Source organism: Neovison vison, chromosome 4 (assembly GCF_020171115.1).
Source record: "Neovison vison isolate M4711 chromosome 4, ASM_NN_V1, whole genome shotgun sequence".
Taxonomy (NCBI): domain Eukaryota; kingdom Metazoa; phylum Chordata; class Mammalia; order Carnivora; family Mustelidae; genus Neogale; species Neogale vison.
In genome coordinates this window covers 230,853,197-230,873,875 of record NC_058094.1, presented here as the reverse complement: position 1 = coordinate 230,873,875, position 20,679 = coordinate 230,853,197, and the positions used below count along the sequence as shown (strand labels likewise).

General features: G+C 50.1%; 1 protein-coding gene across 3 annotated transcripts in view; it reads left to right on the top strand.

The window, feature by feature from the left end:
- Positions 1-18,009, top strand: part of NCAPG2 (non-SMC condensin II complex subunit G2) — a 68,049-nt gene extending 50,040 nt beyond the window's left edge. For all 3 annotated transcript variants that reach the window (XM_044246932.1, XM_044246934.1, XM_044246933.1), the window contains 6 exons: positions 3,868-4,055; positions 5,513-5,653; positions 8,902-9,005; positions 9,814-9,914; positions 11,447-11,546; positions 17,615-18,009. In XM_044246932.1, coding sequence (XP_044102867.1) covers positions 3,868-4,055; positions 5,513-5,653; positions 8,902-9,005; positions 9,814-9,914; positions 11,447-11,546; positions 17,615-17,666 — 686 coding nt within the window. In that variant the 3' untranslated portion in view covers positions 17,667-18,009. The remainder of the gene's footprint in view (positions 1-3,867; positions 4,056-5,512; positions 5,654-8,901; positions 9,006-9,813; positions 9,915-11,446; positions 11,547-17,614) is intronic.
- The last annotated feature ends 2,670 nt before the right edge of the window (positions 18,010-20,679 follow it).

The window sequence follows — 20,679 nt, the reverse complement described above, 5'->3', positions numbered from 1 at the left end:
TTTTAAATACCCACAGTAACAACTGAACGTTGACTCGAATAAATACTGTTTATTTCAGAATCTGGTTTTTCTTTGTTAAATCGTTTATCACTTTTACTTTCTGGTGTGAAAACATTTTTAACTTAAGTTTAATGATTGAAACAAGGAAAAATGACTTGTATTATTTAAAACTTCATTTATCATTTAGGAATTTTTTCTCCTAAGGACCGACTCTACAGTGAGTATTTATGAAATTTACGTTTCCAAGGAGTTACCCGGAATTTTAGATCTCTGATGTCCCTAGTTTCATGACACGGAGGTATCTGTTCTCCAAAAATAAGGCCTTAAGCTGCTGACTTTACCTGAACTAAACTGAAATGATCTTTGCATTTGTATATTCCAACAATTAGAGGCTCACAGGGGAGAATCAACTGTGGCCATACTTTATAATCTTGTCACAAATAGGATTGTACTTAGCAAGTTAGCAAGGTATACCCAGAGTCTTTTGTTCACGGGGCTTTCTGCTCTACTTGAAAGAGTTCTAATAAAACTTTCTAATTATAAACGCAATCACATTTATGTTACTAATGTTATAATATGGCTTTCTCCATGCTGATGTGCACATGCTACAGTAGAGCCGAGTCCCCACACGTAACCCACATACAGCCCCACCTGTGGGGCTCAGTGGGTTCAAGCCTCTGCCTTTAGCTCAGGTCATGATCTCAGGGTCCTGGGATCAAGCCCCACATCGGGCTCTCTGCTTCCCCCTCTCTGCCTGCCTCTCTGCCTGCTTGTGATCTCTGTCTGTCAAATAAATAAATAAAATATATATATGTTTAATTACTTAAAAAAAAACCCCAAATATAAAAATCTAAGCTCACACAATTGCAGGTGTTTCAGCTCTAATGCTTATGTAAAAAAAGACCATGTGTTCTGCAAAATCTGGGGCTAAAAAGTAACAGGGCCTGTGGGAAAAGATAGTCTGGGGCAGGTGGTTAAGATAGTGCTGTGTGCTGGACCACTAAGGAGATGGTGATCCTCCAAAAAGTCATTTAGAAAAGCGGGTTAACATTTCTAGTAAAGAAAGTGTGAGTACAAGGGTGCCTGGGTGGCTCAGGTTAGGCCTCCGCCTTCAGCTCGGGTCATGATCTCAGGGTCCTGGGATTAAGCCCCGCATCGGGCTCTCTGCTCAGCGGGGATTCTGCGTCCCCCTCTCTCTCTGCCTACTTGTGATTTCTGTCTGTCAAATAAATAAATAAAATCTTTAAAAATAAAAAAAAAAATAAAGAATGAGTACTGTTAAGTCTAGGGGTTTGTCTTATTTGGAAGGTGGATGGGCCACAGGCATAGAGCCTGGGAGAGCTGGGCCAGAGGGACTTCCAGGGAGGAACACATGCCAGGCTGAGCCAGAGCCAGAGGAGGACGGGGTCCGCGGACCGCCATGCTGTGTCTGCTGCCGTGCGGTGGCGTAGCATGCGTCTGCTTCTTGGACGATGCCTTCAGTGGCAGACTGACGTCACTCCCAGCAGTCGCTTTGGACCAGTTCCCTCTAGAGAAGCAAGAACTTCCAAAGTCAGGGTCGTCTGTTCTGTGGAGCTATGAATTCTGACTTATCTTTAATAATGTGTTGTATTTTACTTAACCACTGTCTATGTATTTGGTTATAAGACACATACTGCTTGAATATAATGAAATAGCTTTAAATTAGTTGTTATAGCTTTTCTGGGTTTTGTCAGAATTAAAGATACCATTGAAATGTGTGATTCCCCCATGCCCCTGTGACCTTGAGAATGGATGAAAAAGGGCACCTCTCTCATTTGCTGGGCCTTTGCTCATCAGAACATCGGCCTCCCCTCAGCAGTCCGTACTTGGTCTCAGAGCCCAGCTTTCTTTACTGTCCGTTCCACGGAAGTGACTCGCGTGTGTGGAGAGCGTGTGTCCCTGTGCCTTGTAAATAAAAGAGACTCATTTGTTGGAAGTTTCTATTATGTGTGCAGTGATTTTAGAAACTGTTGGTTCTGGTAGTGCCACAGCCCTTTTGAGGGGTGAACGCAACTGGCACATGACCAGTGATTCTGCTTACGCTAGCAGGTAAATTTGGGTTTGGGCTTAGTGTCTTATCTCTGTCTCAAGCTGAGCTTACTGTATCTTAGTAATTTGTTTTCTAAATGGAGGTTCCTTGCGGGCTATGCCCAGGTCCATGTCCTGTGGGAAGTCATGATTCCTAGGTAAAGTCAAAGAGGTCATACCTCTTTGTCACCTGGATAATAGTCTGATAATGAGAAACGTTATTTCCGTGCTTTCCCACATGACAAGTTTTAAAAACACAGGTGCACAGTTTATGTAGTTTATATACGTGTTTATGTATGTAGTATGTAGTTTGTATGTTTATATAGCATATATTTGTTATGTAGACAAGAAAGAGTCGGGCAGCGCGACTCCTGCCCCGGGAGAGCATGTGGTGTAAACGGGGAGGTGCTCACGCACGCAGACCTCAGAAAGGCCAGACAGTGTCAGGTGTCATGAGGTCCAGAGAGAAGTGAGAAACAGGATGCTCGAGAAGCTTCCCAGGGGTTGAGACCCCTGACTCTGGGGTTTTGGTTTGTTTTTGTTTTGTTTTAAGAGTTATGTATTTATTTGAGGGAGAGAGTGTGTGAGCAGGGGGGAGGGGGTGGGGGAAAAGAGAGGGAATCCCAAGCAGGCTTCACACTCTCACCATGGAGCCTGGCACAGGACTTGATCTCACGACATTGAGATCATGACCTGAGCCTAAATTAAAAGTCGGATGCTACCCGACTGAGCCACCCAGGTGTCCCGCACATACTCACCCCTGCCCAGGTCTATTCTTACGACTCAACTTAAAATCCAGATAGGATAAAAACTGAAATGAAAATTCAAGATCTCTAGAATAAACTGTAGGATTAGGCTCACATGTAGAAAATGCTTTACCAAATTATTATTATTGTTTTTTAAAAGATTTTATTTATTCATTTGAGACAGAAAGATACACAGAGCATGAGCAGGGGGAGAGGCAGGCAGAGGGAGAAGCAGACTCCTTGCAGAGCCAGGAGCCCGACATGAGGCTGGATCGCAGGACCTGGAAATCATGACCTGAGCCAAAGGCAGATGCTTAACCCTCCGAGCCCCTCAGGCGCCCCAGCACTTCATCAAATTGATGCAACACTGTAAAGGGAGTGAATCAGAAGAGAAAGACGGTGGCAAACTATAAAATGTTGGAAATTTAGCAGAGTTGGCCTGTGACATTGGTAGATCACTTTTCGAAAGCTTTGGGGCCATCCTTCTCGGACTTGTGACAGTCGAGCTGGTGCTGATGTTGCCGTCACATGAGACACTGATACGTGTTCTCTGATGAGCACATTCATGGCGTGTGCAGTGGGCCCAGTTCTCGGTGACCAGGTCAAATATCCTGTTACTGTTGAAGCTCCTTGTGTTACATTGAAAAGGAGCAAGTTTTTAAATCTTATTTATTTTAAAACTTACGTGTGATAGGGTGCCTGGGTGGCTCAGTGGGTTAAGCCGCTGCCTTCAGCTCGGGTCATGATCTCAGGGTCCTGGGATCGAGTCCCGCATCGGGCTCTCTGCTCAGCAGGGAGCCTGCTTCCTTCTCTCTCCCTGCCCGCTCTCTGCCTACTTGTGATCTGCGTCTGTCAAATAAATAAATAAAATATTTTTAAAAATAAATAAATAAATAAATAAATAAAATAAAACTTACGTGTGATAAAATTTAGGTTAATCTCATCAACCTGGAATTGGCTTGCCAGTAACAGTTTCTTTCCAGTTACCATATTATACATGTGTTGTGTGAAAAATGTAATAATTTCAGCTAAATTTTGTGGTTGGATAACTTTTTTCTAATATTCTTTCTAGTGAAGGGCTTCTTTTACGTGTCATTACTTCTGGGCATTCTGAAAGAGGTAACCGGGAGTTCCTTGATGCAGAGACCAGACCCCGACGAAGAGGTTGCAACGCTGTTTGATATGGTCCAGAAAGTATTTCAGAAACTGCTGGAATGTATGGCCCGGAGCTTCAGGAAGCAGCCAGAAGAAGGCCTGCGGGTACTCACGCCTTTCCGGGACGGGCTGTGGGGGCCGCAGACAGGGGCGCTGGGGCAGCATCACCTCACACGCAGGCTCAGCTCGTGCTCGCCTGTGCCCTTGGGTGGGGTGTGCCTCCGTGTGGGAGACAGTTACCCGGTGCCGTCCCTCACGTCCTGCTCGCTGACCCTCAGAGCATGGGCGGGCAGAGAGGTGGTGCTGTCTGCAGCTGGGGCGGGAGGGCCGAGAGCCCACCCTTGACACTTAGCCTTAGAGCGGGTTCTAAGCAGCCGGGGTCAGCCGGCCGCAGCGGAGCCTTCCGCCCAGCAGGACCGGGAGCTTGTCACCGACGGTGGTGCCCGGTTGTTGTGTCGGACTTTCCACCGGGAGCATACTTCTGAGAGTGCGGGTTCTGATTATTTCTAGATGATAAGGGGAAGTAATAATTTCCACCCAAGGCTACCCTCTTGGCACATGTCAGCGTCCCGTCCCGTCCTCCCCCCCCACCGCCTGCTGGGAGTGAGAGTCACAGAGCTGGAGGGGCTGTGGTTCCCCCGTTGGCAAAAGCTCTTGTGAAGCAGGACCTGGAGTAGCCAGTTCGTGTGCGAAGAACCCGTGGGCCGCACGGGCTTTGCTCCGAGAATCATACTGTCGTCAGAGGGGGGCCGCTCTTTTCTAGGTAGTGGTTTAAAAAATGCAAGCTAGCTATTTTTTTTTAAATAAAGCTTTAAAAAATGCTAAAGTGGGAGAGGTTTATGAAACACTGAAGACTCGTTTTTTTCCTGTTCTTAGTTGATAGAAGGCAATCGAAGGCTGTTGGCTGTGCTTTCCCTGGCTCCCTCGTTCCTCTCAGTTCATCTGAAATGTTTCTGCTTTTGATGAGTTGGTTCCAGTGTGTGATCTGTTTATATAATTCAGTTTGTGCCAGAATCTTCTATTTTCTCACCAAATCTTTTAACATTGGCTGTGTGACTTCTTTCTTTCTTTCTTTTTTTTTTTAAAGATTTTATTTATTTATTTGACAGATAGAGGTCACAAGTAGGCAGAGAGGCAGGCAGAGACAGAGGAGGAAGCAGGCTTCCTGCTGAGCGGAGAGCCAAACTCAGGGGCTGGATCCCAGGACCCTGAGATCATGACCTGAGCTGAAGGCAGAGACTTTAACCCACTGAGCCACCCAGGCGCCCCTGTGTGAATTCTTTCAACACTCACGGCCTCTTGGTCTTTTACTGTCAGCGGTATTTCTTTGTCTCGTCTTTATTTATCGTATCGAGACTGTCGTGAAACTAGTCCCAGTGGACTTCGGTCCTGTCTGTCCTTGTGGAGCGGTGGTGCCTGAGAGACCGGAGTCAGCAGCGGGAAGGGAAGGATTAGGTGCAGATAAGACTGGGATTCCTGAAACCCTGGGGAGGACAGTAGGAATACTTCTCCTGTAACGTGGCTTTTTATAACCACTAAAAAATGACTGTGTTTTCTTGTAGCTTCTGTATTCCATCCAGAGTTCTCTCCACGAACTGCTGATGACGGTTCAGTCTTGGCACCTGGACACGCCCATGCACCGGGGCGTACTCTCCACTGTCATCGCTGCGTCCGTGGTGGAGATCGGTCACCAGCTACGGAAGGTGAAGTGTGTCCCTCCCAAAACCACTGTGTCTGCTTTTGACTGTCCAACTCGCTCTTCTCCACTAGTAGTTCATTGTCATGTTTTCCCAAGTCTTTTTTAAGGACTCGGTTTAGTAGGTATCTGCTTCTCCAGCCACTGCCCCTCAGAGTACGTAGGTGGCTGTGACTTGAGTCCTGACCGCTGGCAGATTTCGTTAGGGGTGTTGTCCTTCTGATTAAGGCCCAGCAAGTCCTTCCTTCGTGAACTTTTTTTTCCTTCTTGTGTCATAGATATCTGCATGAGTTGATATTTTTCCTCTTCTGACGAGGCGAAAGCAGCCATGGTCAGCGGGAAACAGGGTGCAGGTGTGGCAGGCTACGCACCTGGGGCTATTGGCGTCTGACGGCCTTGCTGGAGCCGCAGGCCTCCTGTTTCTCTTGTGGGTCTAAGCATAAGGAATTTGACCTTCGGATAAAGTTTAAACAGTGTATTCGCTCCTACTCTGTAAAGGACATGCATAGTTTTTTTTTTTTTTTTTAATGTTTTAATTTATCTATTTGACAGAGATCACAAGTAGGCAGAGAGGCGGGTGGGCAGGGGAGCAGGCTCCCCGCTGAGCAGAGAGCCTGATTCGGGGCTCGATCCCAGGACCCTGAGATCATAACCTGAGCTGAAGGCAGAGGCTTTAACCCACTGAGCCCTGCTGGTGCCCCAGTGCACAGTTTTTACAGTTCGCCTCCTTGGGTAAGGAGGGACATTACCAGGGTGGTGATTCGGGTCAGAACAGAAAGCTGTTTCTGCAGTGAGGTCCTTGAGACATGGAGGGAGGATGCGGTCCGGAGCCCTGACTCAGAGGATAGAAAGGTGCTGATTGGTTCTCTTGGGACGAAAACGTGGAGTCTGACAGTCCGTGGCATTGCGTCATATAGATTCTGTACTGTAAGACCAGGAGTACAGACACAGCCAACTACACTCCTAAAACACTAACAGAATTTAAGGCCCTCCTTAAAGCTTAAGCTTGGGTTAGGAAACTAGCAACTAGATTGTACGTAGAATAAGACCTAGAATTTACTCCAGTGAGCTTTGTAGCTAACAACTATGACTAGATCAGTTAGCAGCCTGTGTGGCAAACCGGACTCACGGTCTGTTTTTGTGAAGGAACTTCTGTTGGGCATAGGCACATGGACCGTTCACACGCTCTCTGCGGCTGCAGAGTTGAGTTGACCTCACAGAGGCTGTTTTGCCCACAGAGTTGATAGATTTCACTACTTTATACAACACGTTTGCTGACGTCTCTTCTGTCTCCTTACTGGCTTGTCTGCTCATTCCATTACTGAGAGCTGAGCGCCATGGTGGGCTTGTGTCCCCCCGCTGGTTTGCATGTGTGCGGCTGCTGTTGTTAGGTCGTGCGCTCAGAACTGCTGTGTCTTTCTGCAGCACTGGCTGCCCGATCGTCCAAGAGATGGCTTTTACTTTCAACATGTTTTTCTAGGTGTTCAAAGTGTTTTTTATAATCACCACGTGGGCAGGCCTTTTTTGGTGGGGGAGAGTCTAGTCTTAGAGGCTCTGCCTTTTACCCAGGGTATTTAACCTATTGGATTTTAATGAAATCGTTGATATGTTTGGGTTTAATTTGACCATTTTGATGTTTGTTTTCTATTAGTCCCCCTATTTTTCTTCTCCTGCCATTTCTGGATGAATCAGGTGTTTGTACTGTTGCATTTTATCTTCTCCATTGACTTCATATTGTCCCCTGTGTGATCATTTAGTGGTTTCTCTGGAGATTTTAGTGTGTGTATTTAGCTCATCAGTCTCCCTAAGAAATCACCATGTGCCTGTGCATCCGAAGAGTCTTCAAACAACACTCTTCTGATTCACATCCCCTACTCCGTGCTGCTCTGTATCTTCATTGCTGCATATGCTGAAAATCTCAAGATGCATTTTTTATTTTATTTTATTTTTTTTTTTTTTTAAGATTTTATTTATTTATTTGAGAGATAGACAGTGAGAGAGAGCATGAGCAAGGAGAAGGCCAGAGAGCGAAGCAGACTCCCCATGGAGCTGGGAGCCTGATGCGGGACTCGATCCCGGGACTCCAGGATCATGACCTGAGCCGAAGGCAGTCGTCCAACCAACTGAGCCACCCAGGCATCCCTCAAGATGCATTTTTTAAAAGATTTTTTATTTATTTGAGAGAGAGAGAATAAGCAGGAGGGAGAGAGGGGGAGAATCTGAAGCAGTTGTCCTCCTGAGCTCAGAGCTAACGCGGGGCTGGATTGACGACCGTGTGATCAGCACCCGAGCCGAAGCCAACAGTCACACACTTAACTGACTGAGCCACCCAGGCGCCCCAAGATACATTTTTATTTTAACCAGTCAATGATCATTTGTCTGTCGCAGAAGTGCATTCACAACATTCAAGAGGTAAAGCACTGTAATGAGAAACTGAGCCGTTTCAGACATAATGATGACTGGACTTTAACATCCACCTTAGTGTCATGAATCCTCCAGAGGGCATGTGGAAAGGCCGCTGGAAGTACTGTGCAGTTACACCTGAGTCGAGTCCCCTGAGGCAGTGTGGGGTGTATGAAGGTGGGATGGGGCGGGGAGGAGAAGGGCAGCGGGATCAGGACAGAAAGTGACAACCTGCCCCGCCCCCGGGCCCCGCCCCTTCCAGAGCAGGGTTCTGAACTCAGACTTTCCAAGGAGCCATTTGCCTGTGGACTTACTTGCCTGGAATGGCTGACTGTAGCACTGTAAGGTCAGTGATGAGGGCGTAAATCAGGCAGAGCCCCTTACGTGAGTGCAGACCAATGTTACCGCACCATGGGTGGCTCTCCAGAGGACGCTGGCAGTGCTGGGGAGGGGGCGCTCCTGGGATCCGCTGGGTGGAGGCCAAGGGTGCTGCTCGCCACCCCGCAGTGCCGAGGATGGCCCACGGCAAGGAGTTACTCGGTCCCGGACGTTGGTCCTACTGAGCTTGAGAAAGCCCAGTCCTAGATGACCAGGAACAGCTGGTTGGATGGGCATAAAAACGCGCTGTTTTCAGAAAGTGCTTCCGTGGTAAAGGCGATCTGACAAAGGTTTGTTGAGTGTGTGTCTCTTTTCACGTCTGTCTTCAGTAATAATCATAATCGTAGACATTTCAGCAGCTAATAGGAGCTATTCTTCTGAGTTTGTGGTTGAAAACCCACAGTAGTATAAAACAAGTTATTCGCCCTATCTCAGTCTCCATTTAGAAAATACTGATTTGGAACTTCTTTTTAGGTGTCTAATACAGAAGAGCTCACTCCCCCCGAGGTTCTTGCAGACCTCCCACCGTTTTCAAGGTGTTTAGTAGGAATAATAATGAAGTCTCCGGATGTGACCAGGTAACCGGGTTCTCTTGACTCTCCTGACCTTCTTGTGTCTGGAAGCTCACGGTAGATTCTGCTGTGTTCAGCTCTCAAAATTTCTCAAAAGTGCTTTTTTTTTCCATGAGAAAAATGTTTCACAGAATTTGCTCTCATTAGCGATTAAAAATAGTTGCATTATTTTAAAATTTTGCGTTATACTTCTACAAAGAGAAATTCTGACTTTCTGTCAAATACATCCATCTGAAAAGTCCCTGGTTATAACTAAAATCGAGCTAGAGGGAAACACTTAAAACGTCACTGTGTAGTGGGACACTACAGGGCATGTCCTGAGACTTTACAGAAAGACACCCACCGCCGAGAATTCTAGCTTTCGGGTAACGGGAAGCAGATGAAACTCGTCTCGCTTTCACTGTAAGCCAAATCACATGCTAACGTCAGTGAGACATCAGCACCAGACGCCACTGCTAGAAGGACAGGGACGTTCTGGTAATTGAGAACAGCTACTCTGCAGACCCACAATGCACACAAAAAGGGTTTCATATCACTGAAAGATAACTCGGGCTGCCAAATATGATGGTTTTAACGCCTTCATCAACTGTATCCGCTACCGAGGTTCCTCAGGTTATCAGACAACTGAGAAACCTCCCCCTCTCTCCTCTATCAGACCTCTTGTGCCACAACAAACCCTGGGCTTCAGCCAAGGACAAGGGACGGCAGCATGCCCCAAAAAACCACACTGGCATTGAACCCAGGCAGGTGTGTTGGGAGTAGACTTCGTGAAAAGTGTCCCACACAGTTAAAAACTGGTTACTGTTTCTTGCAGGTCATTTTTAGATGAACTAAAGGCGTGTGTTACATCTGATGATATTGAAGGCATTGTGTGTCTCACAGCTGTTACGCATATTATTTTGGTTATTAATAAAGGTTGGTTAAACTTTCTCTTCTACGGGCTGGGACATTGCTGGGTGTGATCTCATGCAGAACTGTTGCGGGATGTTCGGGAACCCCGTCCACGCTGTGGCTCCCCCAGCTCTCACAGCCACTGTCCCGTTCTCTGAGCGCACGCCGTCTGTTGGGCTTCCTCTGCCCCGCGGACCCTGCACTGGCCCGGAAACCAGTCCTGTCCACCTGTCACCTACCCCCACTGGACCCATTATGTGTCCCTCTCTGGGCCTCAGAACTGAATTTCTATTGATTTGTCATGTATTACTTGTGCTTAAAAATCTGAATTTATTTTTGCTAATGGTGGTATGTTTTTGGTTTTAATACTTAATGTGTCTGCTTTTCTACTTACGCTTATACATGCGTGTTTTGAATATCCCAGCCAGTTGAAATAGTACTGGAAGAATAGTTGGAGAGATCTATAAAATGCTCACCTCGGTCTAAAATGCAGTCATGTCGGGGCGCCTGGGTGGCTCAGTGGGTTAAGCCGCTGCCTTCGGCTCAGGTCATGATCTCAGGGTCCTGGGATCGAGTCCCGCGTCGGGCTCTCTGCTCGGCAGGGAGCCTGCTTCCTCCTCTCTCTCTCTGCCTGCCTCTCTGCCTACTTGTGATCTCTCTCTGTCAAATAAATAAATAAAATCTTTAAAAAAAAAAAAAATAAAATGCAGTCATGTCTCTGCATATTACTGTTAAGTTTCTATGTTTTTAACTCAGTTTCACAAATGTGGAAATTGTTTTCTTTTCTTTTTTTTTTTTTTTAAAGATTTTATTTATTTATTTGACAGACAGAGATCACAAGCAGGCAGAGAGGCAGGCAGAGAGAGAGGGGGAAGCAGGCTCCCTGCCGAGCAGAGAGCCCGACGCGGGACTCGATCCCAGGACCCTGAGATCATGACCTGAGCCGAAGGCAGTGGTTAGCCCACTGAGCCGCCCAGGCGCCCCTGGAAATTGTTTTCTAAGATGTAATGTGCTCTAGACCAAGAGTGCCCAGAGAGACCAGCTCGCCCCGTACGCCCTGACGCGTGCTGTGTCTGCAGGTTAGGGTAGCACTTTGTGACTGGTGTTAGGGCGGACACCGGAAAAGACTTGTCTAAGGGATTGTCCCTGAGCGGAGGTGTGGAGAACGGGGGGTCAGGGTGAGAGGGCGGGAGCTGATGAGCTGCTGGCACTCAGCAGGGACCTCAGCTCGCGCCGCGTGGCAATGCCGCCGAGACGTGGCCGTTGTCATTTGTGACGGAGGGACAGCTGAGGAGCGGGGCTCTGACGCAGACTCAGCTGGGACCGTGTCCAGAGCCGTCCCTTCGGGCTCATGAGGTGCTTCCGAAAACGTCTGCTCGATCTTGTCCCACACGGTCAGGGCCCGGTTACGGCGGCACGGGTCAGTGGGAGGTTGACTGGCAGGGTGAGGAGGCTCGGCCTTCCTGAACCTGAACCCGTGCTGAGAGCAGAGTATGCCTGCTTGAGCACCCCAGTCATGGTGAAATCTTCCTCTTCTTCACTCTGACTCCGCGCAGGCAAACACAGGAGCTCAAAAGTGAAGGAAGTCGCGGCCAGCGTTAACAGAAAACTGAAGACGTTCATGGAGATCACCCTGGACGAGGACAGCACGGAGAGGTAAGCGCTGGACGTGCTCTGCTTGGGCTTCCCTGCTCCGCAGGTGCCCGTTAGAGCCCGTTCCCACCGCCGTCACGTACAGCCCGGCGGTGGGCACAGAGACGCCTCTGGTGGAAAACACCTCGAGCGTGTGTTTAATTTACTCCCTAATTTGTCTTCAGAAACAAAAACAAGATTGTCATCTGGTAAATTCTACACCAGAAAAGTAAAGGCGTAAAAACTTATTTATATAGTTTTAAGACTAGGCAGGTTGTTCTGAGTGGTTTGCTGTTTTTGAAACCATAGGCTTCAAATTTCTAAGACATAATTGCCCAGTCCCCAGGCGTCCACAACGAGGATGGGAGAGGTTCCTCCAAACCTCGGAAGAAACACCGGTCACGTCTGGCTTCCTGGCAGCCGGTCGCCCCCACTGGGACTGCTCTGAGGAGGGCGTTCGCTGGACTCCGACCGAGCGCCTTTGTGGTTAGGTTTTGCGTGTCACACGCTGTGCCGCTTCCTGCAGACTCTGTTGTCCGCTGTTTGATTCTCAGGTCAAGAGCAAAACCTGTTTCTCTTGCTGTTTTGTGAACTTTGTAAGGCCGAGTGTTGCAGAGCTCTGAACTACGGACAGTTTCGTGTACGCCTGGGAAAGTATCCGCTTTCCTTAGCTACTTTCTCCTTTGCAAAAAGGCCTTGAAAACCCCAAGTTGCTAATTTATGAACAAAGACTGTTCTCTTTCATCCTGTTTACCTTTTTTCCCCTTTTCTCACTGCTTTAGCTGGGACTTGCAGTGGGCTGACATCCTTGCCTTACTCCTGATCTTAGTGGGAAAATTCTAGTTTCTCACCATTAACTATGACGTGAGCTGCCTGTATCTTGTGGAGGTTCTTGGTCAAGTTGAAGGAGTCCCCTTTTATTCCTCGTTTGCTGAGACTTTTTATCATGAATGGATGTTGGATTCAGTCGAAGGCTTTCCCTGCATCTACTGATGTGATCATACGCTGTTTCTCGTCCAGCCTGTTGGTGTGATGGGTTACACTGGTTTTGAGTGTCGAACCCAGGAAGAAACCTGGAAGAAACCCAGCCGCTCATGGTAGACATTTCGTGCACTGTTAGCAATTGCCGGCAGCCCGTGGATGGTGCTGTTGGGTCCAGCTGTGTTCTTAATGTTCCTCTGCCTGCTGGGTGTGTGCATTTCTGATAAGAGGGTCTGGCTGCGTCTTTTGTGGCCTTGGTATCAGGTGCGTCTGAATTTAGGGTTCCTGTATCTTCTGGGTGAGTTAACCCTTTTATTTGTACAAAGGGTCTCTCTTTATCTCTTCTAAGTCCATGTGTCGATATTAAGACAACTGTTCCGACCTCCTTCAGCAGGTGTTTCCTGGGTGTGCGTGGCATTCCGGTTGGAAGGCAGAAACCACGCAGTAACCAGGACAGGAAAATCACAGTGTCAGAAAGTTCTCATCCGGGCGCCGGGGTAACGAGTGTCGGCCTGTGAGGGTTACAGCGGACTCCAGGAGAGCCGCCAGGCAGATGCGAGGAACAGCCCTGCCCTTCGGGAGAACGTGCGCCCCAGGGCTGAGACCGCTGCATGGACAGAGCAGTCCTGAGGCCTTCTGACAGGCGTTGCTGGCTATCCAGTGTCCAGGGGGCCGGGGAGGTGCGGGGGGAGCTGCTGGAGCCCCCCCGCCAGTCCTGCGAGCTTCCGCGTGCTGTTCTGGTCAGGGAGCTGCCGGCTGGACAGCCGCCCCGGCTAGATGGGGACTGTGGCCTGAGGTGCTGCTTTTACTGTCAGCGGCTCCCGGAGAAGGCTGGGCCGGTGGGAACCTGCCCCACAAAGCCTGCGGTCTCTGCAGCGGTCAGAACCGGGAGGGGAAAGCCCCCACGGACCAGGGCATCGACTCGGGTGCTGGAGTAGGTAGGGGTTTGTGTGACCGCGGCTGTGAGCAAAGGGAGTGCCCTCGGTTACACACTTCAGCCTAGGAACGGTGGAGTGTTTACCAGGCGACTTTAATGAAGCTGGTTTTGCAGCTGTGCGTGTGACGGAGAAACCCGGCAGACTCTTGCGCTGTATGAGCTCGTTCATGTCTAGATGCTTGTGCGGAAGAGGGCGGTGATCGTCTGAGTTGGAGGAAACGAGTGTTTGCAGTTCAGAAGGCACATGGCAGTGTACGTATTTCCACCAGGCACATCAGAGTTACCACCTGTACAAGTCATATGTCATTTCACAAGATGTGACAACCTCAGAAGTCCAGGCATTTTTAAAATTATTTTGTTTATTTATTTGTTTGTTTGCTTAGAGAGGGAGAGCTGGGGGAGGGGCAGAGGCAGATGGAAAATCCTGAGCAGACTCCATGCCCAGCCAGGAGCCGAAGGTGGGGCTTGATCCCGTGACCCTGAGACCATGACCCGAGCTGCCGTCAGGAGTCGGACGGAGCCAGCCAGGTGCCCCAGAAGTTCAAGAGTTTTAGCGGGATTTCTTTGTTCTTAGAAATAACATTTGCCATGATAAGTTTCTGGGGCGTAGAGTGGTACGCATGCACCAATGTGAAGTTGTAAGGGAACAGGGACGTTTGCTCCTTAGAAATTCCTTTTATTCCCCTTCGCACAGAGTTTTAAGGCGAGTACTTGAATCGTGTTAGTTATATTGAGAGGGAAAAAAAGGCCTTAGGAGTTCAAAACCAGGGGCCCCTGGGTGGCGAGGTAGGTTAAGCGTTCGACTCTTGATTTTGGCTCAGGTCACAGTCTCAGGGTTGTGGGATCAAGCCCCGTTTCGGGTTCCGTGCACTATTAATAGCTGATACACGGACGGCACAAGGAGTTCTTTCGTTTAAGGAGGAAAGTCTTAGGACCTAGGACTGGATCATGAAACTCACGCTCCTTAAATGTGCAAGAAACACATTGTAGAAAACCAGCATCTAAAACAAAATCAGCCTAATGGAAAGTAGACAAGATTTAAGACTGAATTAGAAAATAATACCGATTTGATGTTGGGGTAGAGGCATTAAGGCAAGTTAATATCTTTAAGACTCTGGGAGCCTTTTAATCCAGTTAACATTTGGGCAGTGGGGCATTAATTCAGAAGTGAACGTTTTCTTAGCGAATACACTACTTTTCTGTCCAGCAGTGTTAGTATTCTGTTAGCTGGTCTGTTGGATGCGAAATAAGAATGTTTCTCACTGCTCTTTTCCCCGCCTCCCTGGTACTGTAGATTAGAGATTACACTGTAGATTGTAGCTGTTTTCCCAGGAGGAACGGCATACATTTGCCGGCGCCCTGGTGCATTGAAATGCCAAATATGTTATATTTATTACTTTTATAAATAGTATGAAAATAGCAATAAATTCATAACGAGAAATTTTAGCAGTATAAATATTTCTTATGGTTGAGGTTATATCATGAATTTTTCCCACTGAGTAAGTGGATTCTAATCATAAGCAAGTTACTTGCCAATACTAATTATGCCTACGTGTAGACAACTTCGATGCCCCCAGGACTGACCTTGCTATTAGACCTTGAAGGAAAGGACTTCTCCCTGACAGAATCACCTCTCTTTGGTTATCAAGCTTGGGCGAATAATACCATTTTATTCTGCTGCAGGCAATTTTAGTCGTCTTTTTAAAATGATTTTGGGACTGGATGATTTTTATAGCTCATTTGGAAGCTTGCTTCTATCATCATCAATGCCAGTGGACCTTGGTGTAGATGAATTAAAACTAGATGTAAATAGAGACAGGCATTGTTTATCTTATTAATGTTTTCCCTGGAAAATTGATTTTGTCTGCCCCTCCCGTGGCTGTGGGCATGTCGCACAGTCTTCAGCACGTGGACACAGCCACTGGAGCCTTGGGGCCCGATGGTGGACGGATGAAGACTCAGCTTCTGACCGTGATTTACAGACTTTGAGAGCTCCGGTGGGTGAGCACCTCGCTTGGTTCAAACCAAGCCACACGCAAGAACCCTGGTCCAGGGAGGTCATCGGGCTGCGGCCTGGACCATCTCTTCCGGCTCGCTGCTGTGATGGTGGCCCCGACAGGCCTGTGCCTTCCGCCACTCTCCGTCCCACCTCTGTCTGAAGGGCCTGTCGGGCACAGACACAAGAGCCCTACGTGCCGGGAGCCCGGCAGCTAGAGCAGAACAGCTGTTGCTCGAGTTAACAGTGGTGGGCCAGTCAGACAATCAGTAAGAAGTGTCTTCAAAGAAAAATCAGTTATGCCCCAAAAAGGTGATGTAGAATGAGAAACTCTAAAGTAAAATGTCCGCGATGCAGTGGAGAGATGTCAGTCTTGAGAGTCAGGTTCCAGGTGGTCTGAGAGGTCACGTTGGGGGAGGACCTCAGAGCCTATGTGACGAGGGCTCACCGGGTACGGACAGATGGGAAATGGGCCCAGGAGAAGCAGTCGCCTAACACATAAGAGGAGAAAACTTCTCAGAACTGAAGAAATGCGCAATTCTTTTTTTTTTTTTTTTTTTAAGGTTTTATTTATTTATTTGATAGAGAGATCACAAGTAGGCAGAGAGGCAGGCAGAGAGAGAGGAGGAAGCAGGCTCCCCGCTGAGCAGAGAGCCCAATGTGGGGCTCGATCCCAGGACCCTGAGATCATGACCTGAGCTGAAGGCAGAGGCTTAACCCACTTAGCCACTTAGGCGCCCCAGAAATACGGAATTCTTTTTTTTTTTTTTTTAAAGATTTTATTTATTTATTTGACAGACAGAGATCACAAGCAGGCAGACAGGCAGGCAGAGAGAGGGAGAGGAGGAAGCAGGCTCCCTGCAGAGCAGAGATCCCGATGCGGGACTCAATCCCAGGACCCTGAGATCATGACCTGAGCCGAAGGCAGCGGCTTAACCCACTGAGCCACCCAGGCGCCCAGAAATACGGAATTCTAAAGATTCTTTCTTTTGTTTCTTTCACTAAATTCTGGATGGAATTAATTGCAAAGAAATCACACCAAGTAAGTTTGTGGATAATTTATGGAATTCCAGGGGTAAAGAAAAAAATCTCCAAATCTTTCTGGCTCTGTCCTGGCCCTGCAGTGGCCGCTTTGTCACATGTGGAAACTGAGCCCCTGAAACGTGGCGAGTCCGGCCGAGCTGCGGCTCAGTGTTAGGTGCGCGCCGGGTCTGGAAGCCCGCGTGGAAGGGAGTGTGGAAGAGAGTCTGCGGAGCACGCCAGGGCTCCCTTGATGCCGGCCACGGGCAGACATGGTTTGGGGATACCGAGTAGAATAGAATGTGTTGGGAAGAACTTCCCCTTATTCTTGTCATCTTGTCATCTCTTTTAATGAGACTTTACTTCCATGCCCGTTTGTCCTGATGCGAGACGGGCTGTTAGAGACAACGTGGCCTGAGTCTCCACGAAGAGCGGGACGCGGCCTGGCACTCGCTGGCCCTCGCTGGGACGGAGACTGGTGTTTGAGTCTGGGGCCCGCAGCCCCCGGGGGCAGTGCTGGGGTGTGCAGGCGGGCAAAGCGGAAGGCAGCGCGCGCTTGTAGACGCATGTGTGAGGACGGCCCCGGGAGGGTTCCTCGCAAGTTCTGGGGGCACGTCTGGAGCAGCTCAGCCCGAACCTGGCTCCGTGGGGCAGGGAGGAGCACGGCTGTCCCGGGACAGGTGCGTAGAGGGGGACCAAGGGAGGCGAGGGGAGTCTGGAAGTGCCTGAAGTAAGTGTCATTGTAACAGTGTGTCTTGGGGTAAATAGTTTTCGTTTATCTTGGGTTTTTGTGGAGAGAAATGAAGCCCAGGAGTGTGAAGCGTACCTGTCATGTTTGTGAGTCTGACCTGTGTCCGAGTCCTGGTCAGATGCTGACAAATGAGAGTCCTTCTGAGCAAATACGGTCGCACCCGTAGGAAACCTGGCCTGCTGTTCTGCTGTGGGGGGGCGTGCTGGGGCGTCCGCGAACCGCCGCTGGCCGCGGGGCGGGACCACTGGCCGGTGCGAGCGGTCGCCCGGCGGTGGGGGTTACTGATGACGTCCGCGTTCCGAGCGTGCGTTCAGCTGCACAGCAGGCCTAGGGTCATGTTGTGAAAATGGGCATCTGGGTGTTTTGGTCGCTGATTTCTGTTTTAATCATCTTTCTTCACGTTTCAGGTTTCTCTATGAATCGTCATCGAGGACTCTGGGAGCACTTCTGAATTCATGACCAAGCCGGCATCTTCGGTCACAAAACAGGAAAGGGACTCCGTGAAAGTGAAATGAATGTGTGTTTTCCTAGTGTTTTTAATGTCAATAGCTGGTGTCACAGGGGTGGGATTTGTTTGGGGAGTTACAAGTAGGAAACTCAAAGGTTCTTAAGCTTTTGCCTGGTGCCTGCATCAATACTATATTTATCAGTTGTATCTGATAAAGGACTCTGGGTATCAGTGGTGCAAAGGAAAAAAAGACACTTGGAGCAAACGTGGTTGCTGTAAAAATGAATTTATATATATGTATGTATCTGTGTAAACGTGTTGCTTAAACTCTGAGTAATAAACGCGCTGACGACACGTTTGTGGGACTCTTCCCCTCGAGACACAAGGGTTGAATCTGCCGAGTGGAAGGTGCTAAAGCAGCGGGAGGGGCCGTGCCAGGCGCAGGGAGGGGCCGCGTGCGGGTCCTGTAGTGGCCTCGTCTCCTGGTCCTGCTGCAGCTTGACTGGGTGTCAGGTTGGGTCTCGTGGCTCTTGTGCGACCGGCAGAGCCAGTCCTTCAGCCGGGAGGTGTCTCTGCCATCTCTGCCATCTCCGCCATCTCCTCTTTTCTTTCGGGAGCTGACCTGGTGCCTGTGGAGCGCCAGCCCCGGGCTTCCTCGCCGCGGCGCCCGAGACCCCAGCCTGTCTGCTGCAGGTGACCAGGTCCGTGTGTCCCTGTCCGCCACAGGCCCTGCGTCGTGGCAGAGCGGCCGCCTGTGACCGAGGGACACGCTCATCCTGACCTCTGACCCAGCAAAGCGGTAAAGAAACACCAATTTCACTGTTTCTCTAAGAAGGCACGGAAATGGATGCTTACCACAGGAGCAGTTAGGGTAAAGTGTTTCCGAGAGATCCTCGAAATGGGAGGTGGGGGTTGTTATTTTAGCTAATTTTGAACGGGACCTTTTAGACATCTTTGCTAAGATGTGTTCCATGTTGGCAAATGTAATTTTTCCTTTCTTTCTTTGTCCTTGCCGGTGTTAGTTTTAGTATTAAGTGCACTGAGGGGCGTCTGGCAGCAGAGGGACCGGAAGTGGCAGTGCCACGTGTTAGCCACCCACGAAAAGCCCCGAGCTGCCCCTTTACACGCAACGGGAGGGCTACGCACCACAGCCCGGGAGCGAAGCAGCCTCCGGAGTGAGGCAGCAAACAACGGACCTGACCAAACAGCCGGTGTGCCCCCCTCACCCGTCAGACACCCAGGACTAGCTTGGTGGCATGAAAACGAGCCTCGGGGCGGGGGCTCGCTCCCACTCCGTGGGGCCTGTGCCGCACCGCCCAGTGGCCCTTGTTACGGTCCCTCGTTGTGGGACTGGCTCTCGGCAGAGTAGTCAGGCCTTTGCCGACTGCAGGTCTACGAGGAAAGGTGACTGTTCCCTAAAAACTGCCCCGACACCACGTTTCCACTGCCTGCCGTCCCTCCGGTGAGAGCGGTTTCTCGAGGTGCCCTCAGATCGGGAGAGCGCGCCAGCGAGGAAGGTGGAGCTGGAGCGCCTCGCTGGTTTTGAAATTCTTCTACGTGAGACACAGTGATGCCCCTGTCAGGACCACGGATGTCTGACTCTCCAGGCTCTGTCCTTTGAAAAAGAGCCGGTGACCGTGCGCGTGGCCCAGACCCGGACAGTGGGTCGCGCGGGGTGTCAGCGGGTCGAGGCCTCGTTCCCTGTGCTCCGGAGCAGAGCGCTGGGAGGGCTGGGCTGAGCTCGCCGGCTCCGGTGTCCGCGGCACGGCGCCCGGCGGCTCGGTCGGTTGAGCGGACGAATCTCGATCTCGGGGCTACGAGCTCAAGCCTCATGCTGCACTCTGTCCTGGACATGGAGGGTGTGTTCAGGAAAGTGTCCGGGAGCGCACGCTTGCTGACGGCTCCGCGGCCGGCCCGCTCAGGCCCACGTTCTCACGGGCGTGCTGGCGTCTTTCGTAGCTAACGCGTGACTGAACCCCACGTTCTCTAAAATAAAGGACATTTCTGGAGGGTTAATTTCAGCAGAGATGTCTTATATGGCAGCCATTCCTTGGTGTTTTTTTTCCAGGAAGGGGAAATTTCCTGATCCACATTTCTCTAGATTCCTGGCACCAGCCTCCAGCAGGGGTCCTGTGCCCCTCGGGGACGTCTGTTCAGCCTCCGTCACTCACGGCACAAGCAGCTCCTCGCACTGGGGACGGCGAACAGAACAAATGTGAATCAGCAGCCCGAGTGTTCCAGATGCTCCCGGTGACCAGTCTCACAAGGGCTCCGGCTCGCGCACAGACGGACGTGAGTCAGGCTGATAGATCAGCACAGCAGAATGGCTCTCGCACCGTGACCTCTCCATGCTCAGCTAAGGCAGTCTGTACCCCAGCTCCACGGTCGCCCCCACCGGGTGTCAGAGACCCCAGGGCGTGCTGACCCCGTGTGTGACGGCCGCCAGAAAGAGCCTCCTTAACTCTCCCCTCCGCCAGCCCTCCCAGTGCTTGGACGGGACCCACAGCGTGAGGAGTTTCCTCTAGTTCCCAGTTGGGCCCCATCCTGAATCTGGCAGACGGTGTCTGGTCTCGTCTGGCTGTGGGTTGATGGTCGTGCACCAAACCCACTTACCGGCACAAGAGCCTACGCTGACCACCTCCGTATGGGCTTACACGCAGGAGCTGGGAGGTCTGGCTTTCCCCGTCAGAAGGGTTTTCAGGAGTAATAGCCCCATTCAGGTACATCTCCTGTCTTGCGGGAAGACCGTTGTTGGTGAATTCCTAGGGTAGACCGTCTTACGAAAGAAAAGTGCGTTTCCGGGATAAACACAGCACCTGGGGTCAGGCTCACTGAGCGGCCCTGTGGTGGGGTCTGGGTAACGGCTCCCAAAATTATCTGTTACAGTCCACAGTCTGTCAGTGTTACCTTACATGGCAAAGTAGACTTTGCAGATGTGATGAAGTTTAGGGTCTTGAGTTGGGGGAGGCTATCCTGTTTACCCAGCGGGTCCTGACCTCCTGGAGGTCCTCGTGGGGGAGCCTG